The sequence below is a fragment of the Camelina sativa genome, chromosome 11 (genome assembly GCF_030686135.1).
Source record: "Camelina sativa cultivar CO46 ecotype springtype chromosome 11, ASM3068613v1".
Classification (NCBI taxonomy): domain Eukaryota; kingdom Viridiplantae; phylum Streptophyta; class Magnoliopsida; order Brassicales; family Brassicaceae; genus Camelina; species Camelina sativa.
In genome coordinates, this window is record NC_141890.1 from 16,916,167 (window position 1) to 16,937,652 (window position 21,486).

The 21,486-nt window shown below is 33.9% G+C and overlaps 1 protein-coding gene and 4 pseudogenes across 4 annotated transcripts; 4 read left to right on the plus strand and 1 right to left on the minus strand.

Annotated features, from left to right (window-relative positions):
* Positions 1-690: 690 nt before the first annotated feature.
* Positions 691-1,521, plus strand: LOC147934121 (uncharacterized). Its single transcript, XM_087472517.1, has one exon. It carries the CDS (start codon positions 691-693, stop codon positions 1,519-1,521), a length of 831 nt encoding a protein of 276 aa, XP_087328643.1.
* Positions 1,522-9,961: 8,440 nt separating this feature from the next.
* Positions 9,962-11,444, plus strand: LOC147934122 (F-box protein At2g21930-like; annotated as a pseudogene). The gene is made up of 2 exons (XR_015573002.1): positions 9,962-11,012; positions 11,113-11,444. The product of XR_015573002.1 is annotated as an F-box protein At2g21930-like (transcript).
* A 1,599-nt stretch (positions 11,445-13,043) lies between these two features.
* Positions 13,044-14,829, minus strand: LOC147934123 (uncharacterized; annotated as a pseudogene). The gene is made up of 4 exons (XR_015572835.1): positions 14,615-14,829; positions 13,588-14,316; positions 13,404-13,520; positions 13,044-13,321 (listed from the first exon to the last, which is right to left on the minus strand). The product of XR_015572835.1 is annotated as an uncharacterized LOC147934123 (transcript).
* A 581-nt stretch (positions 14,830-15,410) lies between these two features.
* Positions 15,411-15,920, plus strand: LOC147934124 (uncharacterized protein At4g04775 pseudogene; annotated as a pseudogene).
* A 2,630-nt stretch (positions 15,921-18,550) lies between these two features.
* Positions 18,551-20,380, plus strand: LOC147934125 (putative F-box/LRR-repeat protein At4g15060; annotated as a pseudogene). The gene is made up of 3 exons (XR_015572832.1): positions 18,551-19,594; positions 19,682-19,822; positions 19,907-20,380. The product of XR_015572832.1 is annotated as a putative F-box/LRR-repeat protein At4g15060 (transcript).
* The last annotated feature ends 1,106 nt before the right edge of the window (positions 20,381-21,486 follow it).

Below are 21,486 nucleotides of genomic sequence, written 5' to 3' on the forward strand. Positions count from 1 at the left end.
ATGTCATGTTATAAGCTCCCGCAGGAGCTGACTTCCCGATTGACGAGTGCTATATCTACCTTCTGGTGGAAGTCGAATGATAAGGCTCGTGGCATGCACTGGGTAGCTTGGGATAAAATGTGTAAAGATAAATGTGAAGGGGGTATAGGTTTCCGAGCTCTTGAACAATTTAATGATGCAATGCTGGCAAAACAGTACTGGCGTCTTATCCATTACCCGAATTCCCTAATGGCTCGAGTAATGTGTGGTAGGTACTTCAGGAACAAACACCCTCTTTCGGCTAAAAAACCATATAACCCTTCCTTTGCTTGGCGGAGTATCTACTCAACTAAGGTATTAGTGGAGCAGGGTGCGAGATGGGCGGTAGGCTCTGGCTGCTCCATCTCATTGTGGCGGGATCCGTGGTTACCGGATACTCGTCCAAGACCAGCTAATGGTCAAGGTCGACTATTGCTTCCAAGTTTGATGGTTAATCATTTAATTAATCCATCTACGAAGGATTGGCATTTACCTATTCTGGAGGAGTTTTTTGATTTGGAGGATATTCCGATTATTCAGATTGCGGTCAGCAAAGTTTTTAAACCAGACTCTTTAGTTTGACATTTTACTAAATCAAGGAAGTACTCCGTGAAGTCTGGTTATCGGTTAGCACGGGAACTAATCTCGGAAGTGGAAATTGGACCTACGTGCATGGCTCTTCGCGCCCATGCGTGGAAACTTGAGGTTCCCTCCAAGGTTCAACATTTTTTCTGGCAGGTCGCTTCTGGAACTCTTCCTGTATTGGAACGGCTTGCACACCGTGGCGTCCGATGTGATATTCAGTGTAAGCGGTGTGGTCTGGAATCGGAAACCATTAACCACGCTCTTTTTAAATGTCCACGATCAATGAGTATTTGGGAGTTGTCTCCTTTATCACTAGAAGCCGAAGGTTTTCCATATGCATCAATCTATGCGAATCTGGATTTTATTTATTGGCGGGCGGCAGGGCAGTCCGGGATTGCTGATATTTCTATTTATCTCCCTTGGATACTTTGGTCGATATGGAAAGATAGGAATAAAAAGGTTTTTCAGGGTTTAGAGGCAGAACCGACAGAGATTTTAAATCAGGCAACAAATGATAGATTATTGTGGGCTGAGGCCAAATCTCTCTCTGATACTTTTTTAAATCCCCAGGCTTCTTTGGAAATTAGGGAGCCGTATATCCGTTGTCAATTTGATGGTTCATGGAAAAATTCGGATGTTTTACAGGGTTTGGGGTGGTGGTTTTGTGATGGGGATGATTCAACGATTCTTTTGGGAGCTCGGAGTCAGCGACGTGGCCTTACCCCCTTACATGCGGAACTACAAGCCTTGCTCTGGGCCATGGAGTCTATTTTGGAGGCAAGAGTGGATTGTCAAGCTTTTGAGACGGATTGTGCAGGGCTTATCGCGATGGTGCAGAAGCCCGACGATTGGCCAGCCTTTACGATTTTACTGGAGGACTTCTCTATTTCAGATCTTCTTTCCCTTTCTTCACTCTAGACTGGATCCCTCGTGAGTCTAACGCAAGAGCAGATTGTTTAGCCCGGTCTTCAAGGACTTTAGTTTCTGAAATTTCTTTTGTAAACTCTTTCCCTCCGGTTTGGGTGACCAATCTCGGAGTTCTCTTTTAATTTTAAATGTGTGGTTGGAAAAAAAAAAACTTGTTGTATCTCTAAAATTAGAGCAATTTTTCTGGATCTTTCAATCCTTTATGAACCAATTTCCCATAATGTAATGGAAAAGTTGAGATTCATTTTAAGAATATTAGATATGGATTTAGTAACTCATTACGAGAAACTAAATTTTTATTACGAAATCTAGTATTAAGGATGAAAAGTTTCTCCATAAAAGAAATAAAAACAACTTAAGTATAATGTTAATAATTATGATAACTTTTAACAATATTAAATGTTTATTTCGATAGTTGTTTAGGGGCTGTTATTGGAGAGGTGATTTCTAAATCCATATAGAATTGTAAATTCTAGAAATCAAAACACATGGATTTTGAAATAACATGTTTTATCTTTGGATTTGAATCCTTCTATTTTACACTTTCAAATCCATTCAAATCAATTTAAAACATAATGTGGATTTTGAAATCCAAAAACAAATCATTAAATGAATAACATAGGATTTTAACAAGTATTTGTAAATCATAGAACCAATAACACATCATTTTGATAAGTATTTTAAAATCAATGATTGAATAACACATGATTTTTGTCTGGATTTCCAAATCCATTAAAATCATAGAACCAATAACCCCCTCTTAAACTACGGATAAACTAAAAGTTATAGAAGAACAATTTGAGACTGCAAATAATCCCTTGTTGGGAAAACTTATGGCAAATCTCATAATTATGAAATATAATGGTATAAATTTATATGCATGAAATTTGCGTTGCAATGACTAACCTTTTAGATAAGTTGGATAATTTAGGAATGAGTGTGGATGATTAAATTTTGTCCAAATTATCCTACATATACCACCTCCTCATTATAGACCATTCAATATTTATTTCAACACCATTAATGAGATGTTAAATGAATTGGTTAACAATTGGTACTAGAAGAGGTCATGCTTGATCATGAGTAATGGTATTAAAGTTACCATTACACTGATGGAGTTGTACCTAAAGTTGGGTAAAGACATTAAGTCATGAAAGAGCACCACCCAAAATTGGGTAAAGACATTAAGTCATGGTATTAAAGTTACCATTACACTGATGGAGTTTTACCTAAAGTTGGGTAAAGACATTAAGTCATGAAAGAGCACCACCCAAAATTAATGACCATAATCCAATTGATAAGAAGATGCTGGCAGAGAAAGATGACTTTTGCAGAACCTTGCAGAAAGTTATACACTTTCAGAAAGAATACCTTTAAGAAAAGTTTGTTTGAAAAGAAAGCTAATCATCTAGATTCGATAAGGATTTTCAAACCTAATGTTGCTTATGCTTCTTCTTAAATGTTAGTGGATTGATAATCGGTGCAATTATACATGTCTCAAGTGCTATGCATAAATTTCTTGTGACTAAGACAATCAACTTAAGTGAAACTACTTATAATGGAAACAGAGACAATATGCTAGTTGAAAATATTGGCATTTTTTTTTGTCTCATTATGAATATTGGATTTTATCTAAAATTTATTTCAGGTATTTATGCTCCACATATATTTTCTATTATTCGGTTTCAATAAGTAAACTTGATTGGCTTATTATTAACTCATTGAGATAGTTGTTTCATGTAATTCGGAACTCTAATGGAGTTAGTTCTGGAAAATCAGTTGATGGTCTTTAGGTTCGATTGATCAACGTTATGATTATGAAACACATCTCATCCTGCATGAAAATAATGAAATTAAAAGCAAAACATGTTCTAAAGACTCATATTTCTTGTGGCATAAAATGTTGGAACATATTTCCAGTGAAATAAATTAAAAGATTGGTAAAAGATGGAGTCATTCTGAATCTTGATTTTACCAACTTTAAAGAGTATATAGATTGCATTAAGGGTACGCAAACTAAACACACTAAGAAAGAAGCCACAAGAAGTACACAGCTTATTCAAATATATATTTGTGGACCTTTTGATGTTCCTTCTTTTGGAGGTGAAAAATATTTCATTACCTTTATTGATGATTATTCACGTTATTGTTATCTCTATCTATTGCATGGAAAAGTCTCAATACGTGGATGTTGTAAAAGTATTCATTACTGATGTAGAGAGACAATTAGATAGAATAGTGAAAATCATAATGTTAGATAGAAGTGAATTTTTGGTAGATATAATGAAACAAAACAACATTATGGAATTTTTACCAAAATTCTCTAAAAATTAGGAATTGTTACTCTGTACACAACGCCTGGTTCTCCATGGCAGAATGAGCTGAAAGGCATAATTGTACTTATATAAGAATGATTATATCCATGATGAGTCAGGGTTACTTATCTATATCCTTGTGGATGGACGCATTATGTACTGCAGTCTATGTCTTGAACATAGTTTCTAGCAAAGCAGTTCCAAATACTCATTTTGAACTGTAGAAAGGCTGGAAATCTAGTCTTCAACAAGAATTTATAATCCACATGGAAAGAAATTGGATTTTAGAACGATCAGTGGTCACTGTATTGGTTATCCTGAGAAGTCCAAAGGATATGGGTTTTATTTTCCAGCCCATATTATAAGAATAGTGGAAACCGATAATGCTAGATTCTATAAGAATGGCAAGATTAGTGGGAGTGATAAAGTTCAAGATGTGTTCATTCAGAAAATTAGGACCGGGTTAAATTTCTTTGCCCTTATTTATGAATATTACTGGAAATCATCCACTCCATGAAGAAAACATCGCTAATAATGATAATAAAGCAAAAGAGGAACAAGCATTAAGAAGATCTATCTTTACGAGGATATCTGCTATTTCTGATGACTATGTGCTTTATCAAGTAGAATCTGGAGAATTGAATATTAATTAAAGACCTGGTTTCTTATTCAAAAATCATTAAAGATGTTAATTCTAATAAATGGATTGATGCCATGAAAGATGAAATAAACTCTTTCGCTGAAAATGAAGTCTTTGATGTCGTTCAATTGGCCGAAGGACACAAACTGTCGGTAGTAAGTGGATCTTTAAGACCAAAACCGACTGTAATAGCAAAATTGAACTATATAAAGTTAGACTTATAGCAAAAGGTTTTAATCAGAAAGAAGGTATCAATTATAATGAAATTTTTTTCCCTGTGTCAAGGAAAGATTCTCTTAGCATTTTCATGGCATTAGTAGCCAATATTACATGAGTTACAATAGATAGATATTAAAATTGGTTTTTAATGGAGACTTATCAGAGAAAGTCTATGAAAGTCAAACTGAAAGTTTCATAATCGAAACCTGTGAATGCATGGTCTGCAAACTAAAGAATTCAACTTATGAACTTATCTTGAGTCAATGGTATCTAAAGTTTGATGAAATCATTACAGAATTCGGTTTCAAAGAAAACATTATATTTTACCAAATATGTACCTCAAGATCAGTGGGAGTAAGTTCATATATCTGGTATTGTATGATATTTTATTGTCTAAAGTAATTTTAGTCCATTATTGAGACTAAGAGCTAGCCACTCGAGAACTTTTATACAAAAGTTATCAATGAGATTTCCTATGTGATGCAAATAAAGTTATCCATGATAGATCACTTGGAATTAAGATTTTCTCTAAAAACTTATATTGATAAAGTTCTTGAGAGAGTTAGCAAGATGACGTGTTCTTCTATTATTGCTATTTGTAAACAAATGTTTTGAGATACCTAAAGGAAACAAGTGAATACATGTTCACAAATAGAAAATCAACACATCCACATATGGTTGAAGTTTCTAACTCAAATTTTGGTGGATATTTTGATTTAAGATACTACACTTTCGGCTATGTGTATCTCATTAATAGAGGTGTCATATTATGGAAGAGCCTGCAGTTGAAGTTTCTTTATAAATCCACTTTAGAGGGTGAGTATGTGACATATAATGAGGTTTATTATTAAGAAAGTATAATTACATAAATGTCTTTGAGTTTGAGACCTTGAGTATTGTTAAGAAGTGTTTAACTCTTTATGTGAAAATCAAAGATGTAATTTTCTTTTATACAAGTATGACATGATATATGAAGGATCCAAGTATATGGACATTAAGGTTATGTATGTCATTAAATTAAAGCAAGATGTCAAAAGAGAAATGTATGTTAATTAATTGATAGACACTAAAGTTAAGGTTGCAGACTTATTATGAAAGGATTACCTCTAATGACTTTTAACATGCATTCTAAAAGTATAAGTCTTGAGGAAAGTTCCTAATTACGTTGTCTGCTTATTATGACTGGCCTATATTTTGACATTTAATTGAGCTCTCTTACGACTTTTACATCTTTTATATTCTGTTTCCAATGTGCACACACATTATTGTTGTTGGATATATGATAACAGAATGAGTCTTTATTTAAAGACATTAAAGGGACCATTATAATAACTCCTACTTATGTTATGGTCTAGCTAATACAGTAGTCAATGTAGTAGTACTTGGAAGGGCTCATGTTGCTGAATGATATGCAACCGCCATGACTCCCATTAATTACTTGATTAGTCAAGACACTTAAGATGACCAAATTAAATAAATTAAGTTATAATATATTATGCCGACCTTATGATTCCTAAAAGAAAACATTAATGGATTTACTAACGACCAAGTGGGAGACTGTAAGGAAATATTTCCTTTTCCTATTATGTGGTCTTATAGTCATCCGTTTTCTATGGCATAATGTTATTCCTTAATATATTTGGTAACCAATTAAATTGGTAATTAGATCCTCTCTCCGCCTATAAATATATGCCTTTAGTCCATCATAAAGGCATCCCAAATAAATCTCAGAAAGACAACACATAGAGAGTAAGTTCATAGGCAAGGGGAGAGAAACTTAATCACCTAACTAGAAGATCAGGACTTCAGGAAGCTGTCCATCAAGGAATCTCTACAACAATGAATGGAGGAGGTACTCCGCTAACCCTCCTTTATAATTCTATCATGTGATTAATCATGTTGCTTAAAAGATCTTAGGGTTCATGTAAATTACACTTACATATTATTGATTACAGAGTGGGATTCATATCGAGATTGATAGACATGAAGTGTCATCATCTCGAGGGGGAGAATTAATGAATTCCACAAGAGGTGATGGAACAGATATAAGATTATGTTCACACCCAAAATGAATTTAATCACTCATATGATAAAGCAAATCTTGATGATTTGAAAAGTAATCATGTTAAGATAATAAGCCAAGAAAATACTTTGAAATCATAAGTATTACCCAAGACAAGAAAAGTATTTTAGAGATTACATGTATTATCTAGAAGATGAAATGCATTGTGAAAATCTCACTGTTTGGCATGACCGGTTAAGCCATTCCGGTTCAGTAGTGATGCGGAAGAATAATAAGAAATTTCTGAAAAGATTCATTAGAGAACCTAAGAGTTTTCCTAGTGTTAATGTGTGTTGCTTTACAAAGCAAGCCAATTATATGGCTTTCATCGACCCCATGAATTTGGATAGTGTCAATTTTCTGGTATGTATACAAAGAGATATTGTGGACTGATCATCCACCATATATTCGAGTTTGCAAGAGTATTTGGTTAATTGACAATGGTGGTGAAACCAGGCTATGTGATTGACAAAAATGACTTTGTATGTCAATAAGTTCGCATCGGGCCAATGAGTTATCATGAGTACTCCCCATTACAATTGGTTTAGGTTAAAAACCAGATTTGTTCCATCTAAATGTGTTATACATGTTGGTTGCTCAACCACAGTGATATAAGATGGAATTTGAAAGAATGTTGGAAATCTGTTGGATATGAATATCTTTCGAAGATTGAATATCTCGAGAATTTGAGGCTCGAGATGCAGAGACTGTTTCAGTGAGTCAGTCTTTCCAACATGAGGGGGAGAAAATAAATAGCTGGAAAATATATATATTGGGAGACATTATCTTGATCCTCGTACTTTGAAATGTGCGCTAGAAATTGAAAAAGATAATTTATTTGCAAAGTTTAGCAAATATGCTAGAAGACATTTTTTTACCTTGAGTAACAAAGTCACATATACCAGCTGTGCTCCAACTAATGTCCTAGATGGATAAGATCAACTGCTAGTAAGTCTAAAGATCGCATGAAGTGTGATAGACTTATGGTTCCAAATATAAGTATCCTCGAAAAGAAAAGAAGCATAACTTAATATGGCACCGAGGAAGCAAAGAGTTATGAAAAATCTCTAGAAGAGACTTAGACATGAGTAAGAAAGAGATTCAGGTACCTGAGAATCATAATGAAAGGAAATCTCAACAAGTTGAGTCATGTCTAGAATGAAAAGGAGCCAATAAGCAAATCGACGTCGTAAATATGTTTGCATGCAGTGTTGCAGTTGACTATGTTGTGGATAAAATGGAGGATCATAACCCGCGGTTAATAGAAAAAGCTTTATTGAAAAGTGTACACAAAGAATGATTGGTTAATCATTGAAAGAAGTAACTATTTGAAATAGTTCAAGTTTCTTAAAGTGTAAAATGGTGGTATATAAGGGGATTTTTATGAGAAATAAAGTAAATGTAGTAGTACAATGGTTCTCATAAAATACTAGATATTTATTATGAGAAATGCACTCTCATATGGTGGAAGCAACTATGTAGATCCCTTATGAGTTTAAAAATAAAGCAAGACTTGATTTAGTCTGTTTAGAAGGTTTTCAAACTATAAGAGATATCCCTTAAAGTAATTATATTGCTAGAAGAAATACTTTATAGTTCTCGAGAATATTGTAAAAGCAAGAAAAAGTCTTGATGCCTTTTGACACCTTTGGAGAGAAAAGGGTGAAAGTTTTTCTCTATGAGATAATCATAGGTTCAGATCATTGTTTTTGATCTTAGTGATCTCATAGTGGGTTGAAAATAGATCGGGAAGAAGCTAAGAGAAGATCTTAGAGTTGCGTAAATCCGAGATTGAACACTAATTGTAATTGTGTTAAAGAAGTATTTTCAAGAAAGTTTGAGGACGTAGGCCTTTGCTGAACCTTGCTAAAAAGAAAAATTATATGTGTATCTTGTCTCTTCATCACTTACAAGTGGTTCTTGTTAAAAGAAATATACAAGAACAAGTGTAAAATATGTTGATGATGAAAATATTATCTGATCTCCGGTTAAACAATCAATGATGAAATATTACTCCTGAAAGATGGAAAAATCGGATTGTATAAGATCAGATGTTTCATGAAATTTCTTGAGGTTACAGATTTGAGATCTGATGAAAGAGATGTTATCTCAGGATGCTTACATCATCTTACATAGAAAAATGGTCTTGTAGTACCATACTAAGAAGAAAAGTTGAAAAAGAAAGTTTTACAAGGAGATTATGAATAACTCCTATGTATAAGATGATTGTTTAGAAGATTGTATGTAAAAGAAGATTTGGGCTTAAAGTTCAAATAGATCTTCTATATGAAAGGGGTTGAAATGACTTGAAGTTCAAAGACCCAAGAAAATATATGATGATCATATGAGTTTGTACCTCAAAGCGCTGTTTATAACAGTTCAGAAATTTGATATATATGATCATAATACATAACATGAATATGATGCTTTCAGGGGGAGATATATGATCATAAGCGTGGTTGTACTCTTTTTCCCTTATCATGGTTTTTATCCCATTAGGTTTTTCCATGAAAGGTTTTTAACGAGACAACAAAAGAACACGTGAAAGATAAACACTTGAAGAGGAATATTATGATTCCAATGGTGAAAGACTATCATCTTTAAAGTCTTTGACAAACATTGATGAGATCGTGAGAGACAAAGTTAATGATCAAGATGAGTCATCTAAGAGACAACCAGCCTCTAGAAGAATGGTGATGTACGGTGATATACATGTCCTACAAATTTGTTCAAGTGAAGATTTGGCGAACCATCTACCAAGGCGTTTTCAACCACTACTTCAAAAGGAAGATACTTCATCATATTGGATTGCGTAATTTTGAAGATTTCAAGTGATGTACTCAAGAGGGGGAGTAAAAGCGCGTTGCACTCTTTTTTCCTTAACCATGGTTTTTCCCACTGGGTTTTCCTGGTAAGGTTTTTAACGAGGCAACATCTCACATGCGCATTTGGAATTATATTTTTATAATGATCATCCAAGGGGGAGTGTTATGAATATTCTATATTGTATGAATGACCATTATCGACACATTAGTAGATCTGGTGTATAACCTAAAACCCTAAAGTTGTATCACTATATATATGTTATATTCTATTGGATATATGAATAACAAAGAGAACTATTTCTCTAAAACCTCTGTTTACAACAGTGGGATATTTCATTTCTTTTTTTTTTAATTAAAATATATACTTCGTTTCTGCTTCGTTTCTGGTCCACAGGAGATAAGATTTTGCGACCAATCGACACTGTTTGTTGGTATCTCCGCCATGGAAAGTCATGTAGCGAAGAGAAAGATCTCCGATGATTTGAGATTAAGCGGAAGAAACTTCGGTCAGATTCCGTTTGATCTCATTCCTGAAATATTCAAAGGTTTACCCGTAAAAACCCTAGCGAGGTTCCTTTGCGTATCGTAACAAACAATATAAAATTGTATCCATCATTCCGCAACCAAAATTTCATGAAATCGTACTTGATCAAGTCTTCTTCGAATCGTCCCCAAAGTCTCATCTTCACATTGAAAGATAACAAGTTAGGTACCTGGAAGCATTCCTTCTTCTCAGCGAGGTGAATCATCATCATCTTCTTCTTCCCTATCAACTTACCATATGAACTGCCCTTCTCAACCGTACACAACTTTTTCTGCCTCTGTTCATGGTTTGATTTACTCATGGTTTATAACCCTAGCACTAGACAATCCTTTACGTTGCCTTAGATTGATTCTGAGAGGTTAGATATGCAACACTTCTTGGGTTACGATCCCATAAGTGGTGATTACAAAGTGTTGTGTATGATGAGAGGAGCATCTAGTTTTACGGTGGACGCTTTGGCTCAGGAGTTTCGTATTTGACATTGGGAAAGGAGAATTCTTGGAGGATTATTGAAGATTTTCCTCTTCACAATCATGAATCTCCTTATTCAACCGATATTTGTATCGATGGTGTTTTGTATTATGGTTTTTTCTCGACATTGGCAAGGTTCATCATGCAGTTATGAGATTTGATGTTAGGTCGGAAAAATTTGATCTCATCAAATTACCAGAGTTAACAAGCAGAATTTTGCGTCTAAGGCTGACAAGCTACGAGGGAAAGCTTGCAGTTTTGTTCAAGGGAAATTCTCATTGTAGAATTAACTTATTGGTTCTAGAGGATGTTGTGAAACATAAATGGTCTAAACACTCATATGAATTGCCTCCATTAGATGGCGAAACTTACCATCGTTGTCATCCATTTTGTGTTGCTGATGGAGGTATGTTTTTTGTTGGCCCGTGAACACTTTTATGTTTTTGCCTACGATAGATTCCATGAGTTAACTTTTACCCCATCTCTATTTTCTGCCAATGGTGCAGGCGAAGTTGTCTTGGCACCCTTATTTGTCGATAAAGAACAATTTTATCTTCTCTACTATAATATCAAGAAAAATGTTGTGAGAAAAGTCTACATAGAAGGAATATTCACAGAACAGAAGGATCCACTTTGGGATTCAGATTCATATCATTGCACATTCTCCGTCTTCCCTGGTCAGATTGATAATCTCATGTTTCTCTAAGAGTGCTCCCTCTTATCTCCACTGAAATGTTTGTTCTTATGTTGTAATTACTTGGGAGATTTAAGTAATCTTTGGTCTTTTTTATTTAGTTGGAGAATTTTTTTATGTTCATAATATCGGTATTGTCTCTGATTTTGCTTAGTGTTGCATCTTGTTCATGATTATATGTAACCTCTCTCTACTAAACCTGTTTATTGCTGTCTCAACTTCTTTAATTTTGAGGCCTCCAGTAGTTTTTCTTTTTCAGAATTTGCAATCTCCTAAATTTCCCATTTGATAGAAACAAGATGCTCGAATCTGCAATCTACTAGTTTTTCTTTTTCATAATTTGTAATCTCCAGAGATTACATTAAAAAAATTGTGAGATAGAGACAAAATTCTCTAAAATAGAATTTGATACATTATTGTCAAAACAAAGAGTTACAAAAAAAAAAAGAGACAATTTTCCGAAACAAAGAACAAACTAAACATTTATGAATTCTTCAACAGTTGCAAAGGTAATAAAAATCAGTATCTTAATCCGAATTTCTTTCGTAAGATAACATCAAAAAATTTGGGTAGATGAACCCCTCGTTTGAGTGATCCTTGTAATAAAACCTTTGGGAATATGTAATTCCTTTAAAAATCATTCTATATTCTGAAACAAGGTGTTGCTCTAATTGTTAACCATAATTTAGGAAAAAAATGAGGAGGAATATGATATTTTTCTTCATTTTTCAAAATTTTTACCATTTACAAAAAATATTATTTCCTTATCATTACTCTACATTTCTCATAAAATGAGGAACAATAGAAGAAAAATGTTTTCCCCATAATTGATGAGGAACAAATGGAACAAATGAAAAAAAAAACAAATAATAAAAATTCGTTTTTTTTTTATTTTAAAGTAAATAAAAATTATGTTTCTTAATAATATGTCAATCTTATAATATAAGAATATTCATATTTTACACAGTATATTGGCAGAAAAATATTTTTGATACAAAATTTCATGTTAAATTAATCTAAAGGCTTTATCTGGAAATTGTATGAATAGTAAAATAAATTTAAAAGATGTTTATATCGTAAATAAAAACTAAAGAATTTTTAACTATTCTTAAAATTTTATTGTAGGTTAATATTAACTATCAGTATTTAATATGATATATCTAAAATTTCATTTATAAATTTTATTTTTAAATCTAATGTAAAATTTATTTTATATACATTTAAAGTAGTATTAGTATTTTTATTGATTGACTTATTTCATATATTTTATAAAATATTGTTATTATTTGGTCATCAGTTATTATCTTGTTCATTCTCCGCATTTTTTGTTTCATTCTTTTAAAATTGTTTATTGCGTTCTACATTATTCTTTTCATTCAGTTTCTGGTCTAATGGTTACCGGTAGAATATGATGTGGTTTTTGTTCAGATTTTTTTGAGTAGCCTGATAAAATAATTCACTAGTTATTTCTTAGTAAAAAAAGAAAAGCCCAAATGTTAAGGCTTTATATATTTAAGACAAGGGTTTTTAGTAATAAAACCCCTCAACTAAAGATGGATCGTAATAAAACCCCTCAATTATCTATTTAATGATTAAACCCTTCAACTTTAATTCTGTTAATAAACGTTCTCCTCCGTCTACTGTGTCGTTAAAACTGGATGATTAAGGTCAAGTCATAGTTAAATTAAAACGTTGTGTTTTGAAAAAATTAAAAAACGACATGTTATTTATATAAGTCAAGAATTATGATAAAATCCAAAATACCATTATAAAGCCAAATATACTACTGGAACATAAAAATTATCAAAACAAAACTACAAAGTCGAGTGAAACATTAAAAGCAAACATGATGCAACAAAAAAAAATCCAGAAAAACAAAGACTTCATATGACAAGTTGAACTCATTGGGTGGTCTTTTGTCTCTTTGAAGGTCTTCCTGGAGGCAGATTGGGTGGCTTAGACACTGGCTCAAGATGACATTTGCGCTTGTTGTGTCCTGTTTGTTGACAATTGCTACATTTCTACAAGATCAAATGCATGAATTACAAATCTTTTTGCTAAGAAATCTTTGGCATACACTAAAACAGAGAATTATAATCTTACCACAATAACTTTGGCATGATAAGAAGGAAATTCTGAAGGCGGGTTAGGTGGTTTAGGAACTGGCTCTATTTGACATGTTCATTTGTTATGTCCTGTTTGTCCACAATTACTACATGTCTGCATAATAAAATGAGTTTTGGTAAGTCTAACCACCATATTAGATAGAGAGATGTAAGAGATGTACCACTATAGCTTTTTGAGAATTCTGAGAATAAGTTTTTTCGTTTGGATCTTTGATTCGGTCATTGTTTTTTGGTCTTCCTGGCATTATCCTGTCTGGAGGAGGCATAACAACAACATCACTATGTGTTTCCCACAATTCCATCCCATTCACAGGAAACAAAAGCGAGTTGTAACAAAGCCTCCACTTCTCGACTGAATACCATTCTAAAATTACAGTTTCTGGCAGCCTTGTCTCCTTATATTCAGCCCACATCGCATATATAATATGACAACAAGGAATCCCACTCACATCATACTCTCTGCAAGTGCAAGAAGTCTTATCTCGAACATGAACGACATACTTATTTTTTCCATGATCCACCTTATAAATGCCTCGTCCATCTGTAAGCGGATGACACCACTACAAACTCTTTTTCCGCTTTTCCATAATAGCAATCGCCTTGGGTGTGATCAGGCCTTTAACATCCCGCATCTCCTTGATCTTAACCAGGTTACTAGCCATAATATGTCGCCTTATGTCCTCTAATAATGCAATCACTGGTTTTTCTCGAGCATCTTTCAAAACAGCATTGTATGATTCAGTGATGTTGTTTTCTACTGCAGCCGACTTTACTATATCATTGCTAAACTGGGATCTTCAAAATCAAGACTTAAACATTTGGTCTCACCACCATTATATGAACCATCTGCTGCCCAATATCCTCCAACATGTAATCTAAAGAAAAGGGTCCTGTACAACTATAATTGGTTAAAAGACTAATCCCAAAACTCAACACAACTACTACGAAGTTTCACATGTAAAAGTGATGTAAAATCACTAGTCTTTAATATCACATAGAATTCACGTTATCAAAAAGAAAACAATTATGGAGTCCAATCCAACTCAAATAAAAAGAAAACAATTAAAAAAAGAAGAAAAAAATATGCTTCCTAAAAGTTATCGAAAAGGAGGAATCAAATTATATTACTCTTGTTATATATACGAAGGTGAATTCATCCTAAACTGAATTATGGAAATAAGAACTGACCTTCCCATGATTTTCGGTTTCTTAGAGCTGAAATAAAGACGGCGACGAACGATGAGACAACAACACTCAATATAGAATTCTGCAACTCTTGTCGATCACCGGTTTATCTCTCAAAACTGAAAGAATCGATAAAAGCCATCACTCTAAACTAAGATTCGTCAATTTAGGTTTTTTTCAATTTGGGAACTTTAAAACTTAGGTGAATTTGGGAATTTTTAAACTGGTATCAAAACATCTTGTTGTTTTTATTCACAATTTGTGTTGTTTAAGAGTTTACATGTTGTTTTTCTATTTTTTGGAAAACTCTGCGTTTTGACTTAACTTTAATCATCAAGTTTTAACGACACTGTAGACGGAGGAGAATGAGGGGTTTAATTATTAAAAATATAATTGAGGGCTTTTTTTACGATCAATCTTTAGTGGAGGGGTTTTATTACTAAAAACCTATAAGACAACGGCCCTCTTTGTTCTTTATTTAGTATAGAAAAGATCATACGAATTTTTCTTTAATTTAGGGTTTTCTTTCGTTCCACTGTTTTCATTTTCCACGCCTCAACCAAAAGTCTCGTGTTTTACAAGTTGATGTTTGTGTCAACGAGAGGAGAACCTTTGTCTCCTTCTTCGCCTTCGTTGCACTTCCAACATAATGTTTTTGACTCAGAACCTGATAATAAATTGAACTTTATGTAAAAGGGTTATTAGAGCTAAACGAATCCTCGGAGGAGACAATTGATAGGGGATTTAGGGTCTATTCTTCATGACTTCATATGCTCGACCATCAAATTTCTAGAAAACCATGAGCTACTCTTCATCTTCAAAGCATTCTCGTCCAGAGGCTTCTCCAGTTGTTCCGCCTTCATGCTGGTGTGGTGAAGATGTTATCACATTCACGTCGAAGACAAAAAGGAATCCATACAGGAGATTCTACCGATGCTCAATTTCTATTCTGGTGGTGTGGTACATTTTTGTTTTGTTTAGTTGAATTGTTGAGGTCCGATTGTTGTTCATAATTTGTTCAATTCTTGATGAAACTGTTGATGTGTCATAGAGAAAGAAAGAACACCATTTGTTTAAATGGGTCGATGAAGCGTTGTTAGATGAAATTAGGATGGTCAAAGAGGATCACAATGATTTGAAGAAGCTAATGATAGATAATATGGAACTCCAAAAGACATTATGGAAGAAGATGGAGGAAGAGATGATTAAGAAGATGAATGAGAAGATTGACAAGTCATCTTTGAAGACAGTAGGTATTGCGATTGTAGACAAAAATTCGAGTTTGTCAACTCCAAGTGTTAATAAATAAAAGAAAAGAAAAAACGAGTTTGTTTAGTTGCTGGGTATGATTAGTAAACGGGTTTAACCTAAAAACTGATACATGTAACGCGAATTTACGGTTAACATGGTTTAGGAGCAGTATGCTATGGTTCCACTGGAGGCGTGTATATATATGCTTTAAACATAAAGTTATGAAGGATAAAGCTTTTGATGGTGGTTTTTTAAAAACCAAAAAAGCTGAGAATGCAACAAGTACATGGGAAAAACTGGCATTTTTTTAAGAGTCCAGAAAAGTTTTTTCCACTTGTACTGCCCATTATACTAGTTAACTGAACTCTTAATAGAAAATGCCCAAATATTTAGATAGCTTTTCTTCCGATAGAAAATGCCCAGATATATTTATTGTAAACATTTAAGCCAAAGTAACTCTCATGTTTCATTGTCAGGAACATTCCTGTAGTTGTATGGAATGATTGGTTTGCTTTGAGGAAAAACTGAATTGTGTTCCTGAATGTTTGTTGTCGAATCTGGAAACTCTCAAGTGGACCTTATCCAGAGTGGGAGGTCAAATATATCTTGAGAAATACATCTGGTGTCAATTATATATCTTGAGAAATGCTCGTTGCTTACAGAGTGCGACAATCTCATGTTAGCCGCCTTATCTAGAGTGGGAGGGTAAATGTGAGATGATGTTCGAGGAGTTGTGTTTTGCTTCTCGAGTTTCAACAACATGTGAGCTCGTTCGTATTGATACAGGAATTGAATCGCTAAAGTCCTTTTCATTTTATATAATATATAAGATTCAGACTTGCATTTGTATGAACCTTGATGATCTTGACAATGGCTTGTTGATAGCTTTATATTATCTTATACTTTTAATTAAGGAAAGTTAAATATTCGCTTGGTTTAGATTTTTAAAATTAGAACAAAATTATATGTCGGTTTGGGTTTACAAATGAAGTGGTTAGGGTTTAGATTTTACAATTAAAACGAAATTATATGTGGGTTTAGATTTTGCAATTAAAACGAAATTATATGTCGGTTTGGGTTTACAAATGAGATAGCTAGGGTTTAGATTTTACAATTAGAACAAAATTATATGTCGGTTTGAGTTTACAAATGAGATGGTTAGGGTTTAGATTTTACAAGTAGAACGAAATTATATGTCGGTTTGGGTTCACAAATGAGATGTTAGGGTTTAGATTTTACAATTAGAACGAAATTATATGTCGGTTTAGGTTCACAAATGAGATGTTAAGGTTTAGATTTTACAAGTAGAACAAAATTATATGTCGGATTGGGTTCACAAATGAGATAGTTAGGGTTTAGATTTTACAAGTAGAACGAAATTATATGTCGGTTTGGGTTTATTAAAGAGCAGTTTAAGTTTTTAATTTTATAATAATACATACAGATTTTATTTTCTTATTTTATAAAGGGATGAATGAAGAGGTTCACTCCTAGCGGTGAACCCAAGTATTGTTCATATATAAATAACTATCTTAATCCGATTTTCATCCATAATCTGTAAAAAAAAAGTCAATACTGCTTAGTTTTGTACACCACTGATCTCATCATCGACTTGACCAGCGCTTTGAACCTTTCTCTTTCCCATGGATATTCAGCGAATCAAGTCAAATCCTCTACTTTCTTGGCAATGTCAAGCGGCAACTTTTTCGTCTCTCCGTTCCGAGTATGAATAGAGGCTATAGAGCTAGTAGATATAGATAGCCCAGCCGTAGCCTATAGTTGTCAGATCACTCTCTCCACTGCACCAACCCAGCTATTTTCTTCAATTCTTCGAGGGATGAACCCAAGTTTTCATGGGGGGCTTTCAGCATATTATAAAAACCTTTGTCACCCGGCCCGTAGTTATTTCATATGTGTTCACAGTCGTACAAAGAAAACCTTATTGGGTGACCTATCAGCATATAGTAAACAGTTCTTATTGCTTTCCAAATCTTGGTACCTTCACTTTTTTCAATATATTTATAGAAAGCTATTTTTTACAGTTTAGGATTTAGAAGATCATGTAATTAATATAAAGATTTTTTTTTCTTCAAAATTTCTGGTATTATAACTTCATAAGAGGATACATAGTTTAGTTATAAGGGTGTCATAAAACGACAACTACCTTCGGGGTGAACAAGCCCGGTACAAGAACCTATAAAATTAACGAGAAAAAGAAGATTAAGAGGGAGATAAAGAGCGGAACCAGATCAAGAGAAGGTCTTGCAGCCTCGAGTTGCGGGTTCTCGCCAGACAGATGTCACGGATCCTCCTGTCGATTTGGAGAAAAAGTCCTTCAACTGGGGTGCAGGTACCGGTGAAAACAAGAGCATTTTTTTCATGCCAAACAGTGTAAATGACTGTATGAGCTACTATGAGTTAATATGTAGATGTAATTAATATGAAGATATAGTAAGATAATTTTCTAAACTAAAATATAATTAAATCTTTACATATCTGTATAATAAATATTACAATATCTTCGTATTAATTACATGATCTTCTCCTTCTATATATCTGCCCATTTTTATTAGTTATCTTTTAAGAAGCAAAAAAGCCCAACTGTTTAGGCTTGATACTTAAGAGCCGGCCCTCTTTTTTCTTTATTTAGTGTAGAAAAGATCATAAGTAATTTTATTTAGGGTTTCTTCAGTTCCTCTATTTTTATTTTCCTCGCCTCAACCAAAGTTTCGTATGCTTACAAATTGGTGTTTATGTCAACGATCGGAGAATCTTCGTTAACCCCAAAAAAGAGTTTTGGAGATTGTGAAGACGTGGATTATATAAGTCAATTGCCTGATGAATTGCTATTGAAGGTACTATTGTTTCTCCCAACAAAAGTTGCTGTAAGCACAAGTATATTATCCAAGCGATGGGAGTTCCTTTGGATGTGGTTGCCTAAGCTTGAGTACAGTTCTAATGATTACTCAGAGGATGAATGGGCGAGGTTAAAGATACAGTACGTTTCCTCATTCTATGACATAGCAAGGTTACGCGAGTTTATTGATTGTCATCTGCCATTACGTAGAGTTCCAGTCATAGAAAGCTTTCGTCTCAAATTGCCCAATCCATCGTATCGACTAGTTAAACCTGCAAATATCACTATGTGGGTTTTAATTGTAGTCTCCGGCTGCGTCCGCGAGTTAAACCTCAACATTTCTTGTACGCGCTATCCTACTGGCTTGCCGAGCAGTTTGTATACAATGGTTTGTGTTGAAACTGAAACACATGGTTCACGTGGGTTATGTTCCTCGTACGGCGTCGCTCCCGTCCTTAAAAACTTTGTCCCTTCGACGTGTGTCTTACTCAGGTGACATGTCCCTTCCCAAACTTCTTTCCATTTGCCCAGTTCTCGAGAATCTATATCTGGAACGAGGTGATAATTTTGAGGATGTTAGCACATTTAGAGTAATTGTCCCGTCCTTGCTGAGACTAACCCTAAAGATAACAAGACATTCTGGTTTTGAGGAGCTTGTGATAGACACTCCTTCTTTGAAGTATTTCAAAGTTACGGATTATAAAGAAGATTATGTAACTGATATTGAGGACAATAGCTACTCCTTCGAATCAAAAGATATGCCTAACTTGGAGGACGCGTATATTGATTCGACATACCCCGATATCGAAAAGTTTGTTAGATCAGTCACATTCGTCAAGCGGCGTTCATTATGCATACCAGTCAATGCTGAAGAGGTAATCTGTTTACATCTATCTACCAATCTCATTTTAGAACACTTTTTGAGGTTATCTTGAGGTTGAATCCTTTTTCATCATGTGCAGGCGTTGTATCGTGAAGGTATTGTCTTTAACCAGCTAAAACATCTGAAGCTATGTCCATGCGATCCAAATTGGTCGAAACTACTTGTTCGGTTACTTAAAGATTCTCCTAATTTACAAGAGTTAGAGGTCTATATGAATGATGTAAGTTTCTTCCATAGAGTCCTTCTGTTTTGGTTTAATTTACCGTAACTTATGTTTAAGCCATGCTCTAATGTTTGATCTCAGGACCATAAAGAGAGTAATCTGGATCCACTGCTTCGCTGGGATAATGAACTGAATTGTGTTCCTGAATGCTTGTTATCGAGTCTTGAAACTTTCAAGTGGACAGGGATACAAGGATCACCAAAAGTGATAGATTTGGCAAAATACATCTTGAGAACTGCTCGTTGCCTAAAGGCTGCGACAATCTGGTTCCGGTCTGCTCTAGAGACTGAAGATGAACGTGAGATGGTGATCCAGGAGCTGGTACTTTCTTTTCGAGGTTCGAAAACAACTCATACTACTTTGTTGTTTTCATTTATATGAACCGTACGTGATGATCACCTCAATGCCGCCAGTGTTGATAGTTTGGAAATTGCTTCCCAATTTTTAGATCTTGGCTTCGACAAAGCGATTGTTATGACTTATAATTATGTGATCAAAGATGTAACTCTTGAAGAACAATCATTATCTTTCAACAGTGCCTAAACTATTATCATTCTCTACTGTTTCATTGTGGTTGCCAACGTATAATACTAACAAAACAAGATTAGTGATAAATAAATTGTGATAATTTCAAAGTGCTAAGCTAATATTTTGCCATCCTAATGTGTACTTAATTTTTCTTTAGATTAAACAAAATATATTAGCAATTTGAAAAACCAAAACTTGGTTTAGAACAAATAAAAAAAAAATTTCCGTTTTGGTTTTTTATAAATTTAAACATACGTACGAGACAGTTAAAACTTAAAAGCAATAGGAATGAAATGATTTACAAGAGTAAACGAGATTTAACACGGATAATTTGAGAAAATATGAAGGTTTTTTTGTTGGTCAATATTTAAACCGAAAATTTATGTACGAATTTTTTTTTTTATTTTTTATTAATGACTACTCGTGCGCAAATATATATCTCTGATAGCGAAATCCATATTTTCTACTGTAACTCTTTTCTAAAGAGCAGATTCCACTCTAATATTTCTCTGCTTAACTGTTAGTTAACTGCTGATGATAATAATAATTTCTTAAACAAAGCCAAACTTTAATTATTGTTCTTTTTCAGTTTCCTACACCTGCTCAGCAACAAATGATTCTACTGTAAAACCTCTGTTACAGATACAGTCGAGTTTCCCCCATTGAGAAAGTCACATACTCATGGTAGTGGGTAGTGGATAGTGGCTTGAACGTATTTCCCCCATTGAGAAAGAGAATCGAGTTTTGCTTAACCAGTTGATTGGACGGTGACTATAATGTCTTGATGACCATTGAGGGCCGGGTGGGAGAAGAAAACACATAATTTTTTATAAATATATATAGTATCACGTCCTATATATATTCAGGTAACTTTAAACCTCAACCTCATAAACAATCAGGACATTATATAAAAAAAAGTAGGCACTGATAGCAAATTATAACAGCATGGAATTTGTAAATGCGATGGTACTCGAAATTTGGCAATATACCATGAAGGACTACCCAAAGAATCATAACATTTTTGTTTGATAGTGTTAGATTTTGGTTTACATACACTACCCGTACTTACGTAAATCAAACTGTTATTGAATGCTTAAACAGAAATTATTTTATTAAACATGACGACGTCGTTT

Coding starts and splice junctions, on each gene's coding strand:
- LOC147934121 (XM_087472517.1), top strand. CDS start 691: ATGGCTCTTCGCGCCCATGCGTGGAAACTTGAGGTTCCCTCCAAGGTT.